At 54.0% G+C, this 19,391-nt stretch overlaps 1 protein-coding gene across 2 annotated transcripts in view; it reads right to left on the bottom strand.

The window, feature by feature from the left end:
* TTBK1 (tau tubulin kinase 1) overlaps positions 1-19,391 on the bottom strand; it is a 41,063-nt gene that overhangs the window by 8,302 nt on the left and 13,370 nt on the right. For both annotated transcript variants that reach the window (XM_077161870.1, XM_077161871.1), the window contains 3 exons: positions 18,432-18,663; positions 17,995-18,173; positions 15,259-15,820 (listed from right to left, as the gene is read on the bottom strand). In XM_077161870.1, the coding sequence (XP_077017985.1) occupies positions 15,259-15,820; positions 17,995-18,173; positions 18,432-18,663 (973 nt within the window). The remainder of the gene's footprint in view (positions 1-15,258; positions 15,821-17,994; positions 18,174-18,431; positions 18,664-19,391) is intronic.

Genomic DNA, 19,391 nt, shown 5'->3' with positions numbered 1-19,391 from the left:
CCCAACCAGGTCATACCCTCTCCACAGAACATCTCTCATCTCTGATACTGGGTATCCCTGTTAAAACCACCCTTTCCCCTGCCTTCTGGCCAAGCCCTGGATCTCTCTAGAAAAGCCCCACCCAGAAGATGGACCCTCTTCCTGCCCTTCTATCTCACACTCTGCCCTCCTGTTGTTGGAGGGAGGTGGAATGAGAAGAGTGGAAAATTGGTCATCCAGTCTAATCTCAGAATGGGAACCTGAAAAGAGAGGCACTGACTTGGACATTGGCCCAAGTTGAAAAACACATCAACCAGAGTGATCCAGAATCCAAAGTCTTTCCATTGCCTCACTGGCCTCCAACCCATCCCATACAGGGAAACCTGGGGCACTCCACCCTTGGCAGGAAGGACTGTGAACCTCACAATGGGAACAGCTTTGCTCCAAGGATGCATGTGACCCCGAAACCTGCCTGGGCATGTTGGGTTTTCTGTTTCAAAATCCCTCTGCCCCTTATACATCTGGTTTCATGTTGGGGAGGGCAGGGCCTGGGCTCAGAGCATGGAAAATCCTCCCTAACCTTCTTCCCGCATCTCCTGGAGGCCAGAGTCCAGTGAGTTATTCATCCATTTGATCTTGTGTTCATTTACTCAACCAACAATCACCAGACGTCCTCAGTATGCCAGGTCCCGGGGCCTGATAACACCAGGGGTGGGGGATGAAGGAACCCTGCCCTATCCCAGCTCAGAGGGTAGCTACTGTGCTGGTTGTCAGCAAAGACAAGACAGCTATACCTTTTTGGCCCTCCCCAGAGCAATGACCCTTTGTGATTCCACTTTCTTGTCGTGGTTCTTCTCCCTCACTGGGCACATAATTATTTGACAAGTAATATGTTTATGAACATACAGAGCCCTGGGCCCTACCTCCCAATTCTGTAGATCAGAGATGAGGCCCAGAAATATGGCTGCTTTGAACTCACTGGTGATTCTAATGCCAGTTTGGCACATGGCAGGTGTAAGGGTTGGCTCATGGGGGAGGGTGCAGGCCATTCCAGCTGAGACATGCAGAGGGAATGAAAGCCTTGGCTCCTGCACCCACTACTGAGCCCACTCCAGAAGTCTAAGCGCTGTAGCCTCATGTTTATTCAGGTCAGCAGAACCAATAGAGCTGGGCTCTCTTCAGCCTTGGAGGGCTAAGTCAGGGCCCTCTCTGACATGGGAACAGGTTAGTCCACATATCCCATACCCAGAGCCCACGCAGAGTGCCTGGGCAGCCTCCTCTGGCTGGCCCTGGCCAAGCTGACACTGGGTCCTGCTCATCGGCCCATGGTCCCAAGGTCAGAGAAGAAGGCTGGGAAGGGTACTGTGACCAAAGCAGGAGGGTGAGTCCTGACATTCTTCCCTCAACCTAGGAGGGGGAATGGAGGTATAGGAGGCAGGGGGCGGGGGGGATTGTACCTCTCACAGCAGTTCCTCCCCCTTCTTCCTTCTCCTCTCTCAGAAGGCACCCAGTGGACACCTCCCAACGCCCCTCTTCCAGACTGGAAGGCTGGAAGGGAAAACTCCTGGGAGAAACTCCACTCCCACTCCATATATGACCAGCCTGGGAGAAGGAGATGAGAAGGCGGTGTTGCCTCTGTCAGCTTCTCCACTGACCAGTGTCTTTCTTGGTTTGTCTAGGTCTCCCCTCTCAGCACATCTCTGCCAAGCCAAGGGCTGTCCCTCTACCCCACCCCCAGGACACACACCTGGGCACTCTGGAGGGTCATCTGGGCTGAGTCAGCAGAAGGGTGAGGTGAGCTAGGAAGACAGCTGCTGAGTCTCACTCTTCACCCCCAGATCTGTGTCCTCAACCCACTCCTGCCCACTTTATACCTGGCGGCTTGGCCTCTTGCAGCTTCTTCTTGATCCTGGTGGACCTGCCGGAGGCCTCCCCTGCCTTGCTCCCCTCCTGTCTCTTCTGTCTCTCTCTCTCCTCTTTCCCCTTTCTCTCTCCTGCTGTCTCTTAGTCTCTTTCTCCCTCACTGTCTGTAGTTTCACAAGTCACTGCAATGCTCTCTTTAGTGTCTCATCCCTTTCATTGACCTAGTGCTTCCCTCAAGCCACATTCCATCTCTGTACCCCCCAAGACTCAGCACAATCAACTGCTCTCACTGATACCCCCTCAATAGGCATTGCCCCCCCCACATGGTAGAGGGGGTAGGGGACAGTCCAAGGCTATCTCAGACTCCCATACCCCCATCATAGCAGCATGACAGAGGAAAGAAACCTCCTTAGTTCCCCAGCACAGGGTTCTCTGGCATCCCAGCTCTCCACCCCACCACACACTTGGCCTCAATAGGCTTATAATGGCCCATGGAGAACTGATCGGGGGCCCACCCTCCTCCTCCCACCCGCTCCCCAGCAGTTGGCAATTGGGAGTTGGAGGATGGCCTAGCAGAAAGGAAGGGACCAGAGACCAGAGTCCACCTCAAACACTCCCTCAGGGTGGAAGGAGACAGCCAGAAGCATGAAGGTTGCTCAAGTCCAACTAGGCAGAAGTTTTCTGGGATCCCCTCCCCCTCCCCACCTGCCAGGGTCACAGCTACAGCCCGGAATAGGAGTGAAGCTGGATCCCCTGATCCCCAGAACAGAACGGAACGTGCCCGCCACCATTCTTGAATCAACATCATCCTAGCCCCCTGCCCTCTGCTCTATGGGGAACCTTGCAGTTACGGTCTGCACTGGGCGGTGGGGAAGAAGAGGGGACTGTGAAAGAAAGCAGGCCGAGGCGCGGGTTCCTGCAAGGTGTCTTTAATCAGGATTTGGTAGTACACAAGCTCTCCGGATTGTCTGCATTAACATACAGGGACTTATAAAGGCACAAAATCCCTCGCACAGCGATGCGGGCGGTGGGGCGCCCCTCATCCCCGCCGTGCGCGGCCCTGTGCGTGTGGGTGCGTGTCCGTGTCCCACCCCCGTGGCGGCGCTGCGCGTGTGCGTGTCGGTTTCAAGTGTTGGATTTGTACAGTACTCGCAGTCTAGGGGCGAGGGGCTCAGTGCATGCTCTTCTACCCTGGCCCGGGCCCCCCTCCCCGACGCCGCTGTGTACACTAAGGAGGACGCACCCCGGAGAGAAAAAGGAAGAGAAAAAAGCGTCCCATCTTCGTGTGTGTGTGTGTGTGTGTGTGTGTGTGTGTGTGTGTGTGTGTGTGGTTTTGAGTTTTTCGTGCATGCTTACGCTGGCCGGGGTCAGGGAATAGTGCAAGCGTATAATACAGTATTATTGCAGTACAAAAAGGGGTCCTGGGGGAGGATTTATGATGGGAGGGGGAGGCTCAGGAATAAACCGGCTGGGATTCGGGACCTTCATTGAGGGTCCTTTTGCCAACCCCTTTCTCATCCCTTGCTTCCCCCACCCTTGACGTTGGGAGGGGGTGCCGGAGACACAGGAGCAAGGGGCTGAGCTTCCCCATCCCACCAGTTCCACCTCTCAGGGGGCAGGGGCCAGCCCTTCTCCGCATCCAATACTGTCAGCTTCAAGAGCCCTGAACCCCGCCCCCTCCCCCTGAGAACCCCCTCCAAGAGGGGAGAGGGGTCGACGGAGCAAGTGCAAAGGAAGCAGATGTTGGTCCCTGAGTTTTATTTTCGGGGGTGGGGGAAGAGCTGGAAGTGGGGGCACGTTTGGGGACCCCCAGGGCCCTCAGCTGTGGAGTGGGGTCGAGCAGGGGACGCGGACGCAGGGGCGGGGGCACAAAAATGGGTGTTACATGGCTCTGAGAGACCTAGGCTCGAAGCTTTGCTCCCCATTAACTCTGGGCTCTTTGGCATCCAATTGCAAGGCCAATCATTTGGGGGCCGGGGCGCGGTAGCCCTGTGGGCGGTGAGGTAACAGGAATCAAGGGTGGGGCGACGGGAGCTTTTCGAGCTGCAGAATTAGCCAACCCCCACCCAACCCGCTTCTACACCCCTGACCTGGAAGCACTCTAAAGGGCAAGACCCCACTCCAGTGTCCGCCCCCACCTGGGGCCAGGGACCCAGTGTCCGCGAGCCAGCAGTAGGGAAAAGCAAACAAAAAAATTAGCGCGAAGGCGAGGGGGTCGGGGGCGCTAACCCAAGTTAAGTACTTTAGCAGCAGGCAGCTCGGCGGGGGTGGGGGCTGCAGGGGTGAAGTCCCCTCGGGCGGCGGACAGAGGCGGGGCGCCCGGGAGGGAAGCTCTGGAAACGTGTAGGACGGGTCCCAGGGGCGGGGGGCTTCGAGGCCGGGCGGTACCCTGGTCACACCGCGTAGCAGCTTGTTAAAAAGACGGAACGTACATTCGTGGTGCGACGGCCGCGGGCGCAGGGGTGTGGGGTCGGGAGCTGGGGCAGGGACAGTTTAAAGTGGTGGTTGGGGTCCCGTTACAGTTATAAACATGTGAGAGTTGCCCGGAAACGCGATTCTTGTGCTCTCCTGGGTCGGGAGTTGCTAGTTTGCTGTCCGGAGAGAGAATGAAGTGTGAGCGTGGCATACAGTGATTTCTCCACACTCCTTATTACCCAGGACTATGGGGATGTCCTGATTCCTGCCCCTTGGGTTGGGAGTGTCCCAGATGTAAGTGGAATTTGGGATAAGGTAGGGTGGGCTGGTGTTCTCCTTAGAGTTTATGCTAAATCCTCAGAGATTAAACACAAGGACAGCAGAGGGTACAGCATTCCCTGACCCCACACTGAGGGCACCCCCACCCCTGATCAGAGCAACACCCTCTCTAAGCATGGTCTCCTCCCCGTACCCCATACAGTTACTTTGACCCAGCTCCTTCTGCCCAACCCAGAGGCCCAGGTTCCTCCCAGCCCACAACCCAGGCACACAGCACCACCCCTCCCCAGAAAAGGGGACTTAGGCAGGGCAGAAGAGCGGGGCAGCAAAGGAGGGGGCTCCAGACCTTCTCCCCACCAGAGAGGACCTCTGGCTTTCCTGGGATTGGAGGGGCCTGCCGCCCTCCCCCACCCCCACCCCCGGCTCAGGGAGGCAAGAGTTAATGCACTAGGTATGGCTCAGAGGTGCCACTGTCCACTCATACACTGGGCAGGGCTATGCTCATTTCCCCCAAAACTGGGAATGCAAAGAGGGATAGGTGGTTTTGGATGTTAGTGGCTGGAATGAAAGTGCTGGGCGGTTATTGCTGTGACCCAAGCTGCCTTGAGTGTGTGTGTGTGTGTGTGTGTGTGTGTGTGTGTGTGTGTGGCGGGGTGTATATAAATGGCTGGGAATTTAATAGAACAGCTTTTTCACTGACCCAGAGCCCTCGGAAAACACCCTATCCCATGAAGAAAATATTGGTCCTGCAAGGAGGAGCCCACTTACCAAGAACAAGTCTACTGCCCGCCCCCCCACAAACCTTCGGGCACACACACCATGGCCTCACCAAGAAGTCCATACACACCAGACGGCACACCCAGTGCATAAGCTGCCTCCTCTAGGAAGCCCACCTGTTTGAGTTCCTAGGAAAGGACGCTGCCCTCTTTTGAGTACTGCAGTCCTGGGTTGTATCATTTGAGAAGAGAGAAAGGGGGTGGAGTGGAGGGAGTCCTCAGGCTCACAGGCAAACTGACTGTTCAGGGCCACTTCCCCTGTGAACGTGTTTTGTTTGCCTTATACAGTGTTTTATTTTATTTTATTTGACTTTAAATGGTTTGCTTCCTTAAAAGTAGATGCCAACATTTAAAAATTGGGAGATTCACATAAAAATTGGAAGACAGTGGCAATAAGTGGCTGAGCTAAGCTAAGAATGGCAGAGGAGGGTCCCCTCTTTACCACAGTCCCCAAATCTGCCTACTCCCTGACACTGCTTGGCTCCCATTGTGGAGCTGGTGACACCCAGCTCCGATATTCCCATGGTTGGTAGTCACTGGCAACTAATGAACTGCCCTGTCTGCAAGCCTGAGCCCTAGGACCTCCCAGCACCACCAAGGCCAGGGTCTTCAGTACTGCTTTTTCACGGTAACTCTTATTCTGCTACAAACTCCCCAGAGCTGCTATGGGATGCTTGGGACCATGTGAAAGTAAGAGGTCAGGGGCCTCTGGAGTAAAAGGGTCCAGCCTTTTCAGCAACTACAGTACTCTGGAGTGACCCCTGCCTGCACACCATCCCGTGCCAAGATGGGAGTGGGGAAGAAGGCAAGAATGGCTCAAAGACAACTCCCCTCTTTCCAGACAGAATGAGGAGGGGCCAACCAGAGAGGACAATAAATTAACCAATACACAAATCAAATGTTTTTAAAATGCCTATCAAACAAGACCTCTGCTTGTCGAGATTGGCAGGTAGCTTATATGATCGTGTAAATTAAATATTCTGATTATTCCATTAAATGAAGATAATACTGGGCTCTACCTCATAGGCCATTATGAGGATTGAATTAGTTGATTTTGTAAAGTGCTTAGATCACTGCCTGGTACATAAAAAGCATTAAATAAAATGAAAAATAATTGGAAACTACCACTATCTGCAGGGTGTGACTATAAAGTACAAAAACACCACCATTTTCAAAGTACGACAAATGAGTGCTGCTGCTTTTCAAAGCTGACACCTTGAGAGGCTGTGTACTCGAAACATTCTAGTCTTCCCTTTGGGAAATCCTTGAGAAAACAGAGCCTGACAACCTTACAGTGCCACAACTTCCCTGCTCAGCCTGGGAACTACAGATAGGCAGCTGCCAACCCCAAACCATGCGGGGCTCTGGCGAGATTCACATGAACTTGATCCAGCATAGTTGGCTTCAAGTGACCTTTGCTGTTTTCCAAACATTAAAGCCACCATCAAAAGATAACATTATCAGATGGCCTCCTGTGAGCTCAGAGCTCTGTGGCTTCCCAAACACTCTCTTCTTCACCACAGAGGTTCTGCCAAAGGATGTCCCCTAAAGGACAAAATGTTTTGAATCATGGTCTTTTAGTTGGAATGAGTTCACAGTTACTTTAAAAGACATGCTGTCTCTCACAGGTATCAGTTTTGGTGTGTGCCTGTTCAAAAATTCAGCCACCCCTGGAATCACCTTTGGATTCCCTACCTCCCAAACTTTGGAAATAGTAATATGCATTTAATGGTAAAACGAGGCTAACGTGAGTGCCATCATCTTTGATAAGCCACAAGGCACTTTGGGATCTTAGAGTACCTCCGGGTCCTGGGCACTGAGTTGGAGCTGTGCTCAGGGTCAGGAAGTGCAGCCCTCTGGGAGAGAATGCCAGACAATGGAGTGCTTGGTTTCATCTGACTCTGGATAGCATAGGCCCTACCCCACTGCTGCTGACTTATGGAGCAGCTAGTGGTGGGCAAAGACTCCCCTTTACTTTACCCCCTGCCCCTACCTGGGAGGATGGGAAGAGGGCCAGGGAGTGGGGGGGAAGGAGGGAGGCAGTGCCAAAAGGAGGGGAGCGGGGCTACTATCCATCCCCATTCCCTCTCCTTTGTGCTTTTTGTTTTCTGTCTCTTTCCCAAGAGTTTACCCTGACTCTTCCTCTACCTTCCACTTTGGCAGAGTGTGGAATCACCCCAAACAGTCCCTAGGGCAGCAAAGGCTTAGGCTTCAAAAGGGACAAAAGTAAGCAGTGGGATAGAGGTAAGGGAGCATGGCAATCAGAACCTGAGTCTGGCTTTCAGTGACAGGATGGGTAAAGTGCTTGTAGCCCATATACCCTCAGATTTTGGGGAAAGAAGCCTGATGGGTATGGGAGCAGCTCATGGATATGAGTCAGACCACAATACCCACCATCTGTGAGGAGAGCTCCAGGGGCCCTGAGACCTCTTTCTACTCCAATTAGAGACATGTAGGGAGGTAAGGGGCCATGGAGTTGGGAGGAAGGCAGAGATCAAGGGGAGGAGAGAGCAGAGAGAGGAGCCAGGTGAGAGCAAGTACATAGGAAACTACTGAGGACTATCTTTTTTAATCCCTAACACACACACATACACACACTGTGCCCACCACACATATACTGCTGCAGCATTGTGTAATGTCAGGGGTGCCATTCACATTGGAATCTATGTAAATGGCACTCCCTGGAATTGTTCAGTGCACAGACTGAGAATTCATCCATGGCAGTTCTACCACATGCACAAATGCTTGTGCATAAGCACACGCATACTCACCAGCGCACACATGTACAGGCGTACATGCATGTACATGTGTACACAAACACACACAGATACAATCTCACTGCAATAAATATTTTGCAAAATTTCAGGACTCCTCTCCTCTTTCCCTCCCTATCCAGGCATTGCCCTTCCTGGCATCATCTTCACCACAATCCCATTCCCCAGGGGAACAGAAGTACTAGATGACAAGGGCAGAAATGAAGAAAGGGAACCTTGGGGGAGGGGGGCGTGCTGTGACAGGTTGGGAGCTGAGAAACGGGTAGAAAGGGCACAAGCAATCTGGCCTCCTGACCTCCTGCCCATCTCCAGATCCCCATCTGACCTGCCTGTCCTTTACCCTCCCTTCACCATGGCCACTAGGGGCCCACCCACTTGGCTGATGCATCAGCCGGAAGGAGTCACCCCTTGAGAGGGACAGTGGTAGGGCTGGTGCTGTCTGGAATCTGTTCTGAGACACTTGTGTTATAGCTGAGCTCAAAGGTCTCCCCTCATTCATGGCAACACCACCCTCTACCACCACTTCTAGACTGGGTCTCCACACCCTTAGGCTCCAGCTGTGAGAGGCTGACCACAGACCTCTGCTCGTCCATCCTCAGTTCCTGAGGAGTTGGGGCCAGACAACCAATCCTGCCACTGGATGATAGATATGCCTTGGGAGAGGGACAGCCTGCAGGGGACTGAGCCCCAGACATGGCACCCTGTGGCCAGGCTTCCTTGGGTGAGATGTGAGAGGCAGATCTGTCCTCTGTGACGCTCGTATGAGAAAGGTTCACAAGGTCACAGGGCCCATCCCACGATCACTAAGCATAGAGACGTTCCCCATCGGCGGGACCATTACAGAACTCCCCCATCCATTCCTGCCACTAAACGTGGCTGGCTGAACCCCCATCTCATACACAGGGCCATGCATCCTGCCCCACAAGGATCAGATAGACACAAACACCACGCCGAGATGGCCCTGGTCTCCTGCCACCCCTCAGGGCCTGGGCCAGGTCCCAGCCATGCAAAGAAATCACAGATTAAACAGAACCAACCGGATGCGAGATTGACTATGGCCCTTCACGCCTCATCTCCCCAACACCTTGATTTCCACTGAAGTCTAGACCCACTGGTGGCTCCAGCTGAGTGCCCTTGCCCGGCCCATGCAACTGCACCAGCCACCCACCCTTCCCCACACCATTTGGCTGGCACTGAGCAAAGGGAGGGCAGTGGATTGGGGAGAGAACAAGACTTTGGGAGGTGTGGGGGCATTTGGTAGGGGTGGGTGTATTACAGTACCTTGGGCCAACTTTATGGAGGGTGTGTATTGCATGATGGGATGGGGTATGTGAGTGTGTGATTATTGCCTCCTGGGAAGGAATCATGGTCTCTGCCTGCTCCCCACCCCCCCCACCTGCCCCCTCCAGGAGGGGGGGGGGCCCAGCCTAGGTCTTGTGGGTGAACCGGGCCCACACCTGCTGCAGCTGGGACCGTGAGATGCGGAGCACCGAGGGCACGAGTCTGTGGTTGCCGGCGGCCAGGGGCGCGTGGCGCCGGTGGGGCGCCCGCACGGGACTGCTCTCAGCCGAGCGGCTGCGCTGAATGAGGGAGCCGGAGGAGCCCGAGGAGCCGCCGCCGCCGGGGTGAGGGTAATGCTCAGTCTCCAGCGTGGAGGAGGAGAACACGGAGGACGCCAGTCGTCGCAGGGGGCTGTACCGCGGGAGGGAGTGCCCCGAGAGTCTGTCCTCCTCCAACTGAAAGAGACCAAGAAAGTGGAGGGAAAAGAGGCGTCAGGCACAGACTCGACAGCTCCGTCTCGGGGGCCACCCACCGCTCACAGCCCCCGCGACGCTGGCGTCCCTGGCGGGCGGGGCAGGGTCCGAAAGGGATAGGGTGGAGGAGGGTGCCGACGGCCCTCCGGTCCTGCCTCAGAATCTAGGCTCCGGCCTCCAGCGCCCTTCCCCCTCCTCCTCCTCTCTGGCACTCCTTCATGCCATGCATGGTCTCCTTGCAGAGACCAGGGTCACTCACGTCCTCCAGGAAGCCTTCCCCGTTTAGCCCTACTGAGATCAGGATGTCACTCTAGGACAGGGAATCCTTCCCCTTGGGAAGGCTGCACTGCAACTGTTCCTGGCCACATGTCGGCAGGTGTGTGCCTCTGCCTCCCCAGCTAGATTCCATGCCTCCCCATCAGAGACCATTCCCTGACTCCCATCTGCCCTGGCACCCATGCCCCCACTGCAGGAGTGTCAGGGTCATGGTGACAATATATCACAAGGGACAGATTCTAGAGTCTGACTACTCATGTTTGAATCTCAACCCTACCACTTACTACCTGGGTGACCTTGAGCAAATTACTTAACCTCTCTGTGACTCAGTTCCTCACCAGTAAAATGGGTACCCACCCCAGAGGGTGGGTGATTGTTATATAGATTTATAATGTGCAAAGAGCATAGAACAGTGCCTCCGTGGAGTACATGCTGTGCACGTGTTAGCTGTCTCATCATCCTTCAAATCACTCTTTGGTATGAAGATAGGAGTAGAGGACAAGTAGAAAGGGGCAAATTGAAACTGCTTCTCCAAACAGGCACCCTCCTAACCCCCAAGGCCAAGCCACGAGGCAGCCTGTAGAAGGGACTTTTCTGAGCTGTGACCAAGCTGCCATCAAGAGGAATTCTGCCCTCAAGCCTTCATGCTTTCAGAGGGAGCAGGGTAAATGGGACTGAATGTCCCAAGCATGTGGGGATGGAAATGGTAGGTTGGGTGTCACCTTTCCCATTCTGGCCCTTAGTTCTTCTTAAAAGTCAGGCCAGTCTAAATGGCTTTTTTAGTGGGGCAGTGAGAACTGGCTGGGACAGCTGCTTGGGTAGGGGGGTGAAGGAAGAGGGGTCCTGGGACATTCAGCTCCATTATTCCCTTGCTGATGTCATATGAGAGTACAATGGACCTGGCATGGACCATCCAGCAGACTGAGCAGGAGAGAGAAAACTCTAACAGGATTATTTTTGCCTTTACCCCTATTTCCCTCAGCTTCTTTTTGGTCAAAGTGGGTACATGTAATCCCTGGGTCTCGGGTCCTCAGTTGTCCCATCTGTGTTGGGGGTTAGGGGGATTAGGCCCACCAAGAGATCCAAGGGACAAAGGGACCCACAATTATCTGAACCCCCCTTTCCCAACATATGTGGGAAGCTAGAGTTTTACATCCCAGGCAGGGGAATTTCCTTAGACTGATATTTAATCCCAGTGTGCTCCTGCTTCTTCAACCTAGGCACCACTTGTGGCCACCCATTTGCCCTCAAAACCCAGCTGAAAGATCACCTCCTCTGCAAAGTCACCCCTACCTTCCCACGCAAGATCTCTATTCTCTGTCAGGCCCTTGATTATAAACATCTATTCTCAGACCATTACATCCCCACCCCACTCCACTCGAGTGTGAGTTCTGGAAGGGCAGGACTGTGAAGCTTTATTCATCTTTGTCCCCCAGACCCTAGCACACTGCCCAACGCATGGCAGGGAAATGTTTTGCTGGCTGCTAAACAAATGTCCATGTACTCATGGGGATGCTGACCTGCTATGTTACCTGCCACAGACAGCTAGGAAAGGATGGCAAACATTCCTCCCCCAAATCACGTACTCTGTCTTCTGTGTTGCCCTCTGCCCTAGTTTTCTCAGCCACTTCTAATTTGACCCTTAAATATCCTTGAGAATAAAGTGAGGTGGTATAAAGAAAACATTTAAAAATATGTTTTGCACAGCAATAAAAAATAGATACTTTAAAGTTGTGCCTGGTTCCACATTCTCCTCATCCCTGCTCCCCATGGGTGTAGATGACAGAGTTATGGGTGCTCATATTTTTAATGATGGCTGTTATGAGGACATTCACACATCAAACACTGAGCAGACGCCTCTGTCTACAGTGGGATTCCATGCAGAAAGGTGGTGGTGTAGGGGTGGGGGGCAAAACACTTTCTGCCTGCCCTGAGTCACACAATCTAGTCGTCCCAGAAGGTAGGGAGTTCCACAAGCTGTGATTCCAAGGTGCAGCCAGGTTTGGGGGCCTCACCTAGCCCCAAGTTGGGCTCAGGACATCCTTCAAGCCAGCCCAGAGAAAGAGGGGTAAAATATGCCAGCCCATTTCTCCCTCCTCCCCTGCCCTTGACCAAGGAAGATCTCTGCTTCACCCTGATGGGCTGAAATTCTTGGCAAAACTTAGTCAAACCCCTGTGTTCACCCACAGGCACACAAACACACACAGAGGCCACTGCACACTGATCTGCCAACATGGGCCAGCCAGCAGATGCACACAAACACACACACACACACACCAGGTGGTCTATAACTCTGCACAAACCATCTGCAATCTCTTGTCTGTGTTTGTTCCCCAGCTAAACAGGTAGACCTCAGACCAACGTGTTCAGAGAATGGACCCTGGAACCAGCTTTCTGAGTTCAAGCCCTGGTTCTACCACTTACAAGCTGATAAACCTGGGCTAAAGAAAGCTTCTCTGAGCCTCAGTTTTCTTACCTTTTAAATAGGACTGCCTATTCATAGTTTTGTGAAGAATACACCAATAAAATATGTAATATGCTTAGATTAGTACCCAACACGTAGTAAAGACCATAAAGTGCCAGCTATTATTGCTGCCATTGGAATTATCGCTATCATTGCTATTATCTGAGCGATTTTGACATTCTAGATTTCCACAGTTTTCTACACACCTGCAGACCCACTACACATGTGGGCACCAACATATGTGGACACATGGACATGTCCACATGAACTGCACACCTTGAGTTAAGTTGACACAGAAATGCAAACACACGGTTGTAGAATGTTAACCCCCACTCTGTTTCATATACTATGGGGAAGCTGAGGCCCCAGAACACCTAACCCCTACAGATACACACAGTTCATCTCTTGCTGAGACAGACAGCACTACGCATGTCACAAGCACCACCCAGTGTCTGTTCCCCCAAATCTCTCTCTCCTCACTCTTTGGCCAGAATTCCCCACTGTGATGTTTACTCCCAGGACAGAGGCATGAATCTGAAGCTGAGAAAAACTGCAGAGATGGCTTAGCTCCCCTACTTTGAGACCCAGAGAGGGACAGTAACTAACCCATAGTCACCGGGAAAGGATAGGCCACGCCAAGTCCAGAATTCAAGCTTCTTGACTTTAATTCTGGGCTCTTTTCACCCCATACCACCACTATCTGTCTCCCTTCCTAGACACTCTGCTTCCTGTGGGAAACAAATCCATATGATCTCTAATGCCTCTGGCACGTGGCAGAAGTAGATGCTCCATAAGTGTCGAATGGTTAAGGAAATGAATCAATGAAGCAATGAATGAGAGGAGTGATGAAGCCCCAGCCAATTTTGTCCTTTTGCTTACCCAGTGCTGGCCCTGGTGGGGACAATATCCAGGTCAGCAACACAGTCATGCCAAGCCACACCCCACCATGCCTGAGCCTCTATCTCAAGTCACTTAGGACCTCTCTGGGTGGGGTCTCATGTTTCTCACTTATTGATCCCCCAAAGCACCCAGTGCCCAGGGCAAGGCCAGGACGCATGATCCCGAGGATCGTGGCTCAGAAGTCCTTTCTCTTAAGCAGTATGGAATGGAGACTGAATACACTTCCTTCCCAGAACCACCCTACCTGAGGCACCATGGGCTCCCAGGCTGGCCAAGAGAGTGACAGAACTGGCTTCCAACTCTGCACCTTGACATCTCCCAGGGCTACCATCCCAATGTGGGATGATTGAGTGGAGCATAGCCCCTGAGCCCCTTCCAGCACCACCACCTTGGCTCTCCCCAGACCCTCTGTGGAACCCGGGGCCCTGTTCAGTACACAGTGCATGCAAGAGTCAACACCCACTTCTAGATCAGAGGTTGGCTTCTGCACACAGGAAAACTGGGCGAGTGGCAGTCTGCCAGCCCCAAACACCCTGTCCTTGTCAGAAGAAAATAACCAAAATTCCATGAGAGATGGATCCCCAACACAGCCACCCTCCTGCTCAATCTAGAACCCCTCCTGCTCACCCCATTTTTCCCCTTTTTCATCCATCCTGGCTTACAAGGCACTCCTTCATGGAGCCTACCCTGTCCACAGGGACCTGCTCTTTCCCCTCCCTGCTGCCCTTACCCCTGCCCTGTCCCAGACGCTCGTTCACAAGGCTAAGTGTACTCCCCCTTCAGCCTTCTTCTTTCTCTTCAGGAGCCCTGGTGGTGCCCCTCCACGTCTCTCTGACTACGCAATCTTTTTCAAGGGTCCCCTTTCCTCTCATCCCCCTGTATAGGGTGGTGTTTCCCAGATTCTGCCCCCACTCTTGGCTCTCCCCACCCTACACAGTCCTCTTGAGTGACATCACCCACTTCTCTAGCTTCTGAGGCCCTGAAATCCCTATCTCCAGTGAGACTTCTCCTGAGCCTCAGAGGCGTCTACATGACATCCCACAGGTCTCACAAGGCCACTGTCCAAGTATGAACCCATTCTCCTTTCAAAACCACTTGAGTGACGGCTCCAGCATCCACCCAAAACTCTGGGCAACATCCAAGCCTCCTTCCCCACTCCATCATCTCCCCTGGGTGCTCTCCCCATAGCCACCTCGCTGGTCCAGGCTACCAGGGCACTTTCCTGCCCAGCACCAACAAGTGGTTTCCCTGCTTCTGGCTTTGTGTCCTTTCGATTTCTTTTCCACACAGCAGCCCGAGCGACCGTCCGAACATAGAAATGGAATGCTTAAGGGCCTCTGGTGGCCAGCCAAACCGCCAGGATCAAGCCCCAGCTCCTTAGCTTAGCCCAAGGCCCTCCATATTGGGACCCCATGACCTACCTTGGCAGCCTCGGCCTCTGCAGTTCCCCAGCCACAGGGGAGGCCTTTCTGATGGCCACCTCCAGGTGTTGCACGTGCTGTATTTCTGGCCTGGGAGGCCTTTCTCCTTCTTTGTCACCTGGCTAACACTGCACATGGTTCAAGACTCAACTCACAGCTGGGAGGGCACTTCCTCTGGGAAGCTGTGTCTGGGCCCCAAACACAGTTTCAGACCCTTGAACCTGTCTACCTTGATCACAGTCCTGTGATTATGGGGATATTTGTCTGTAGCCCCCACATATATGGGAGCACTGCAGGCCTGCAAGCCAGGACTCTGGGTACCCGGGGTTGGGGAGTGGGGTACAAGCCCAGCCTTACCTGTCTCTGTGGGCCTGTGGGGTCTGACTCTCTCCGTCGAGGGCGGGGTCCCGAGTGCAAGGGTGAGTGGGAAGGGCTGCCAGGCGTGGGGGGCTGTGATGTCTCCGACCTGCCATCAGCCTGGCTCAGCTGGGGTGGTGGGGGCTGGGGCTGTGCCTGCCGTAGGTCCTCCTCAGCCAGAGTCTGCATGCTGCGTCCCCGGGGCCGGATGACGGACTCCACCCCGGGCCGCCGCCGCTCCTCGCCCTCGTCTGGCAGTGGCCGCAGCTCCTCGGGCTCCTCATCCGTGGTGCCTGAAGTGCTGGGCTCGGCCCCTGGGGGGAAGTCCTTGAGCTCTGTCTCCTTGTCAATGATGACCCACTCCTTGCTGTCAAAGTCCTCTTCCTCAGCCAGTGGCACTGAGCGGAAGGCGTTGCTCAGGGCCTCCTGCTCCACAGAGGCTGACACGTCCATGCGGCCGCTGGCCTGCCGGTCGGCATGGCCCGTGTCCACTGACAGCATCTGGGCTGGCTGCGAGGAGCAGGCCTGGCGTGAGGGTGAACCAGGCAGATCCATTCGAGACCTGCAAAGTCACCCCACGTGGGGTTTAATCCATGGCCTCTCCGGACCCCCAGTCACCCCAAGCAGGGGGTAAGGTGGAGTGTGACACCTAGAACCTCCTGACCATAGTACCTCCCTGACCTGGGCCAGGCCCAGCCTCCTGGGTTGTCCTCTTCCAAGCTCAGCCCCATTCTCCATGCTGATTTCATTCATTTGTCCATTCATTCATTCATCTGACAAAAGTTTGTTGAATGCTTACCATGTTCCAGGAATATAAACATATAAAAACAAAATCTGTTTCCTGTGCTCAAGGAACACTCTCCTCCAAAGGCCACCCCAGGGAATAAAATCTTCCTAAAGTCAACTTTGTTCCTATCCCTTCAGGGCTCGAACCCTTCAGTGGCTCCCTCCTGCTGCATCCAAGGCAAACATACTCTTAGCCTTTGAGTTTGCAAATTATTGTTCTACCCTCCTCTACCACTACCCTCCAAGCCTGCCTGGCTGATTTCACCATCCTCAAAATGGACCTTGTTAGCCCAGCTGCCCAGTGGCTCCCGGCTCCAGGGCAGAGTCCCCATTCCCTAATTTGGCATTCAAGGCCCCTCACAGATTAATGCTCAGTTTCCCACACCCCTGGCCAGACCCATCTCAGATTCCCTCCTGTTTTCCCAAGTGGCTTACAGAGTTACCCCTTTGTGCCATTATATATTCTGTTCCCTCCACTTGACAGGTCCTTCTCCCTTTACGGTAGGACCCAGCTCTGATGTCACCTTCTGCAGGGAACCTCCCCATTCTGCGGCTTCCCACTGTGGCTTAGTTTCTTCTCCCAGGGCACCCTGCGTTCCCTTTCACCACAGAGCAGTGTGTGTCTGTGTTCCTACATGCGTCCCGAGGAGCCTGAGCACTCTGTGAAGCAGGGACTGGGTCCCATCTGACTTCCTACCTCTAGATTGGGGAAATCTCTTCTATCATGATCTTGAACTGTTCTGTGAATCTCACCATACTTCCACCAGAGTGGTTCTCAACTGGGAGTAATAGCCCTGAAGTGTGGGTTGTGCAATCGTGTGTGGAGAGGGGAGGATGCCACTCAGGAATAACTGTCTTCTCCCAAATGTCAGGGCCCTCCCCCCACTGAGGACCACTGAGGCTTAACTTGTTGGGGGTTCATGCCACATCTTTACACTCAGGCTGTGGGTGGGGCCTGGCCAAATCTGAATCTACACCACATTTTATTGATTACTAAGGCTTAAAATAAAAGAATCCCTGAGAGAGGCCAACAGGATCCTATATTTATATTCCCATGCAAATGGCTGATAACACTTTCTTTCCTGAGCACACTCTTTGCTTTGACAGACATAAAGGAGAGAGAGCATGCCAAAAGGAAGTGAGGGACCTGAAGGGTGGGCATGGGGGGCAGGGAAGACAAGTGGAGGAGGTGGGAAATCTAAATCCCATTTGTTTCAAAATTTCTCCTTTTCCCAGGTTCCCAAAGCCCATCAAAACCCTTTTGCCCTGCCGTTGAGATCCTGAATCTTCCATTTTGTAAACTCTCTCCTCGGACCCCTCCTTTCCCCATCATCACTGAAACAAGGGTTTACCCCAGGCCAAACCAATTGGCTTATTGTTCCCCAGAAGCAAGCAGCTTCAAGGCTGTCTTTGTTCAGGGCCTTTCTCCCTCTCTTCTCCACTCATGTCCCTTCCAAACTCCCTTCTTTCTCCTTGTCTCCAGCACCTCTGGCCAACCTGTGCGAGTGTGAGAGTGAGAGTGTGAGAGTGAGAACATAGGCCCCCGGGAGACAGGGCCCACAGCCTGCAGGCCCTGGGGTATGGCTCCCTCCCTTGCACATCTCTGGCATTTCAGGCATCTTCATAACCCCACAGCGGCCCTGTGCCCCTGTGCCCTTCCCAGAGAAGGAGTGAAATTTGGTACTAAATCCAGGGGAAGGGCCTTGGCTGAAGTTGTCCCTCCTACAGCCAGGGGCTCTGCGCCCCTTTCTGGTATGACCTTGGTCCTGATTGGATCCCTCACGCCCGCTCCCAGGTCCTGTCACTGACTCCAACCAAGTGTGACCCCAGGCCCAGGTTTAACCTCCTCAATACCTCCCAGCTCCTGCCCTCTGCCTTTCTTTCACGCCAGCCCTGTAAAGGTGGAAGGGACCATGGGGCCCTTGACCATTCCCTTGGCCCCTGACTCACCTCCTCTCATGCAGTTCCACCCGCCCATCTGCCGTGGACAGCCTCTCCGACTCAGGGCTGTTCACCCTCCGGTAGCGCAGAGAGCGGACTGGGGTTGTTGGGGAGTCTGGAGGGGCACGCACAGGAGAGCTGGGGACCCCCACACCTCGGCTCTGCTCCTCCTCCACCACACAGGGGGTCTGCAGGAGAGGGAAGTAGCATGAGCTGGGGCTGTCGAGGTAGCTTGGGGGTCACATGGTTTTCTCCAGGTGAAGGAGATAGACAGAGGTCAAAACAGGATGACTATGACCCTGAGATGGGTAAGGCCAGGAGGTTGGAAGGGAGAGGAAACAGAGGCAGGGAAGGCAGGCACACTGCTGGGGAGGAATGGGGAGGGGAGGCCCGAGGGTTGGAAATGGGGCGGGGGAGGCCGTGCCCTTCTCCCTGGCTGCTGTTACTTTGCCGATGTTGATCCGGAGCTTGTTCCGGTTGACATCTGTCTCCTCCCAGACCTCGGCCTCAGGCCCCCCGGGGTGGGGGACAAGGTGGGGGCTGGGGCTCAGCCCCTCTGGGGGCCTCCCAGGCAGGATTGGGGGTGCATTCTCCTGGTCGCTCAGGTGCTCTCCCTGCAGGACATCCTCTGTGTTCTCCCGGAGCAGGTCTCCAGGTACCGGTGTCACGTTGACCACCCTGGAGAGCCAGGAGGGGGATATGGGCAAGACTGGCAGGGGTGTCCTCTCCTCCTGAAGGCCCTCTCCTGCCAGCACAAGCCCTGAAAACTACCCACTACCCATGGGAGTGGTTCAGAGACAAGGCCTGGCAGGAGTGGGAGTGTCGCTACGGCCCATCACCATCCCTCACGTAGCCTCTGAAACCAGATCACCCTCAGCTGGCTGGCAGAGGGCTGCAAGAAGACAGGACTGTCCTAGATCAGCAGTGCTGCCCACCTCCCTGCATTTCCACAGGGCACCATGCTGCTTTTAGATGTACTGCCAGATTTCTATTGGAGCTCACTCCTTTTAGACCCAGAAATGGGAACAGGGAAGGAATTTGGTGCTTGACAGAAAAAGAAGAATCATTCTGGAATTCCTTTAGCAATGTCTTTATAGAACTGAGTGCCAAGAATGCACTGGCAAGTCCTGTTGAATCTCCTTCCTAAAAGTGTTCCCTGGAGCCCCAGCTATTTCTCTCCTTGGCCTGTTCTGGGGCTGGCGGGGCGCCCCTTCTCACTCTGACCTCTCCCTGGGCCAACTCTGTCTTTATGCCAGTCACAGGGCTCTTTAATTGCTGGCCCAGAGATCACAAATATCCCAGACTCAAGTGAGAGCACTTTGAAGGCAGAGGCTGTAACTTTTTTCTCTGTGCCTCGCAGTGACTGGCACACAGCAGGGGTTCAAGCCATGTTCATTAAATGAGTG

Source organism: Tamandua tetradactyla, chromosome 5 (assembly GCF_023851605.1).
Source record: "Tamandua tetradactyla isolate mTamTet1 chromosome 5, mTamTet1.pri, whole genome shotgun sequence".
Lineage (NCBI taxonomy): Eukaryota > Metazoa > Chordata > Mammalia > Pilosa > Myrmecophagidae > Tamandua > Tamandua tetradactyla.
This window is presented reverse-complemented; position numbering and strand designations above follow the sequence as displayed.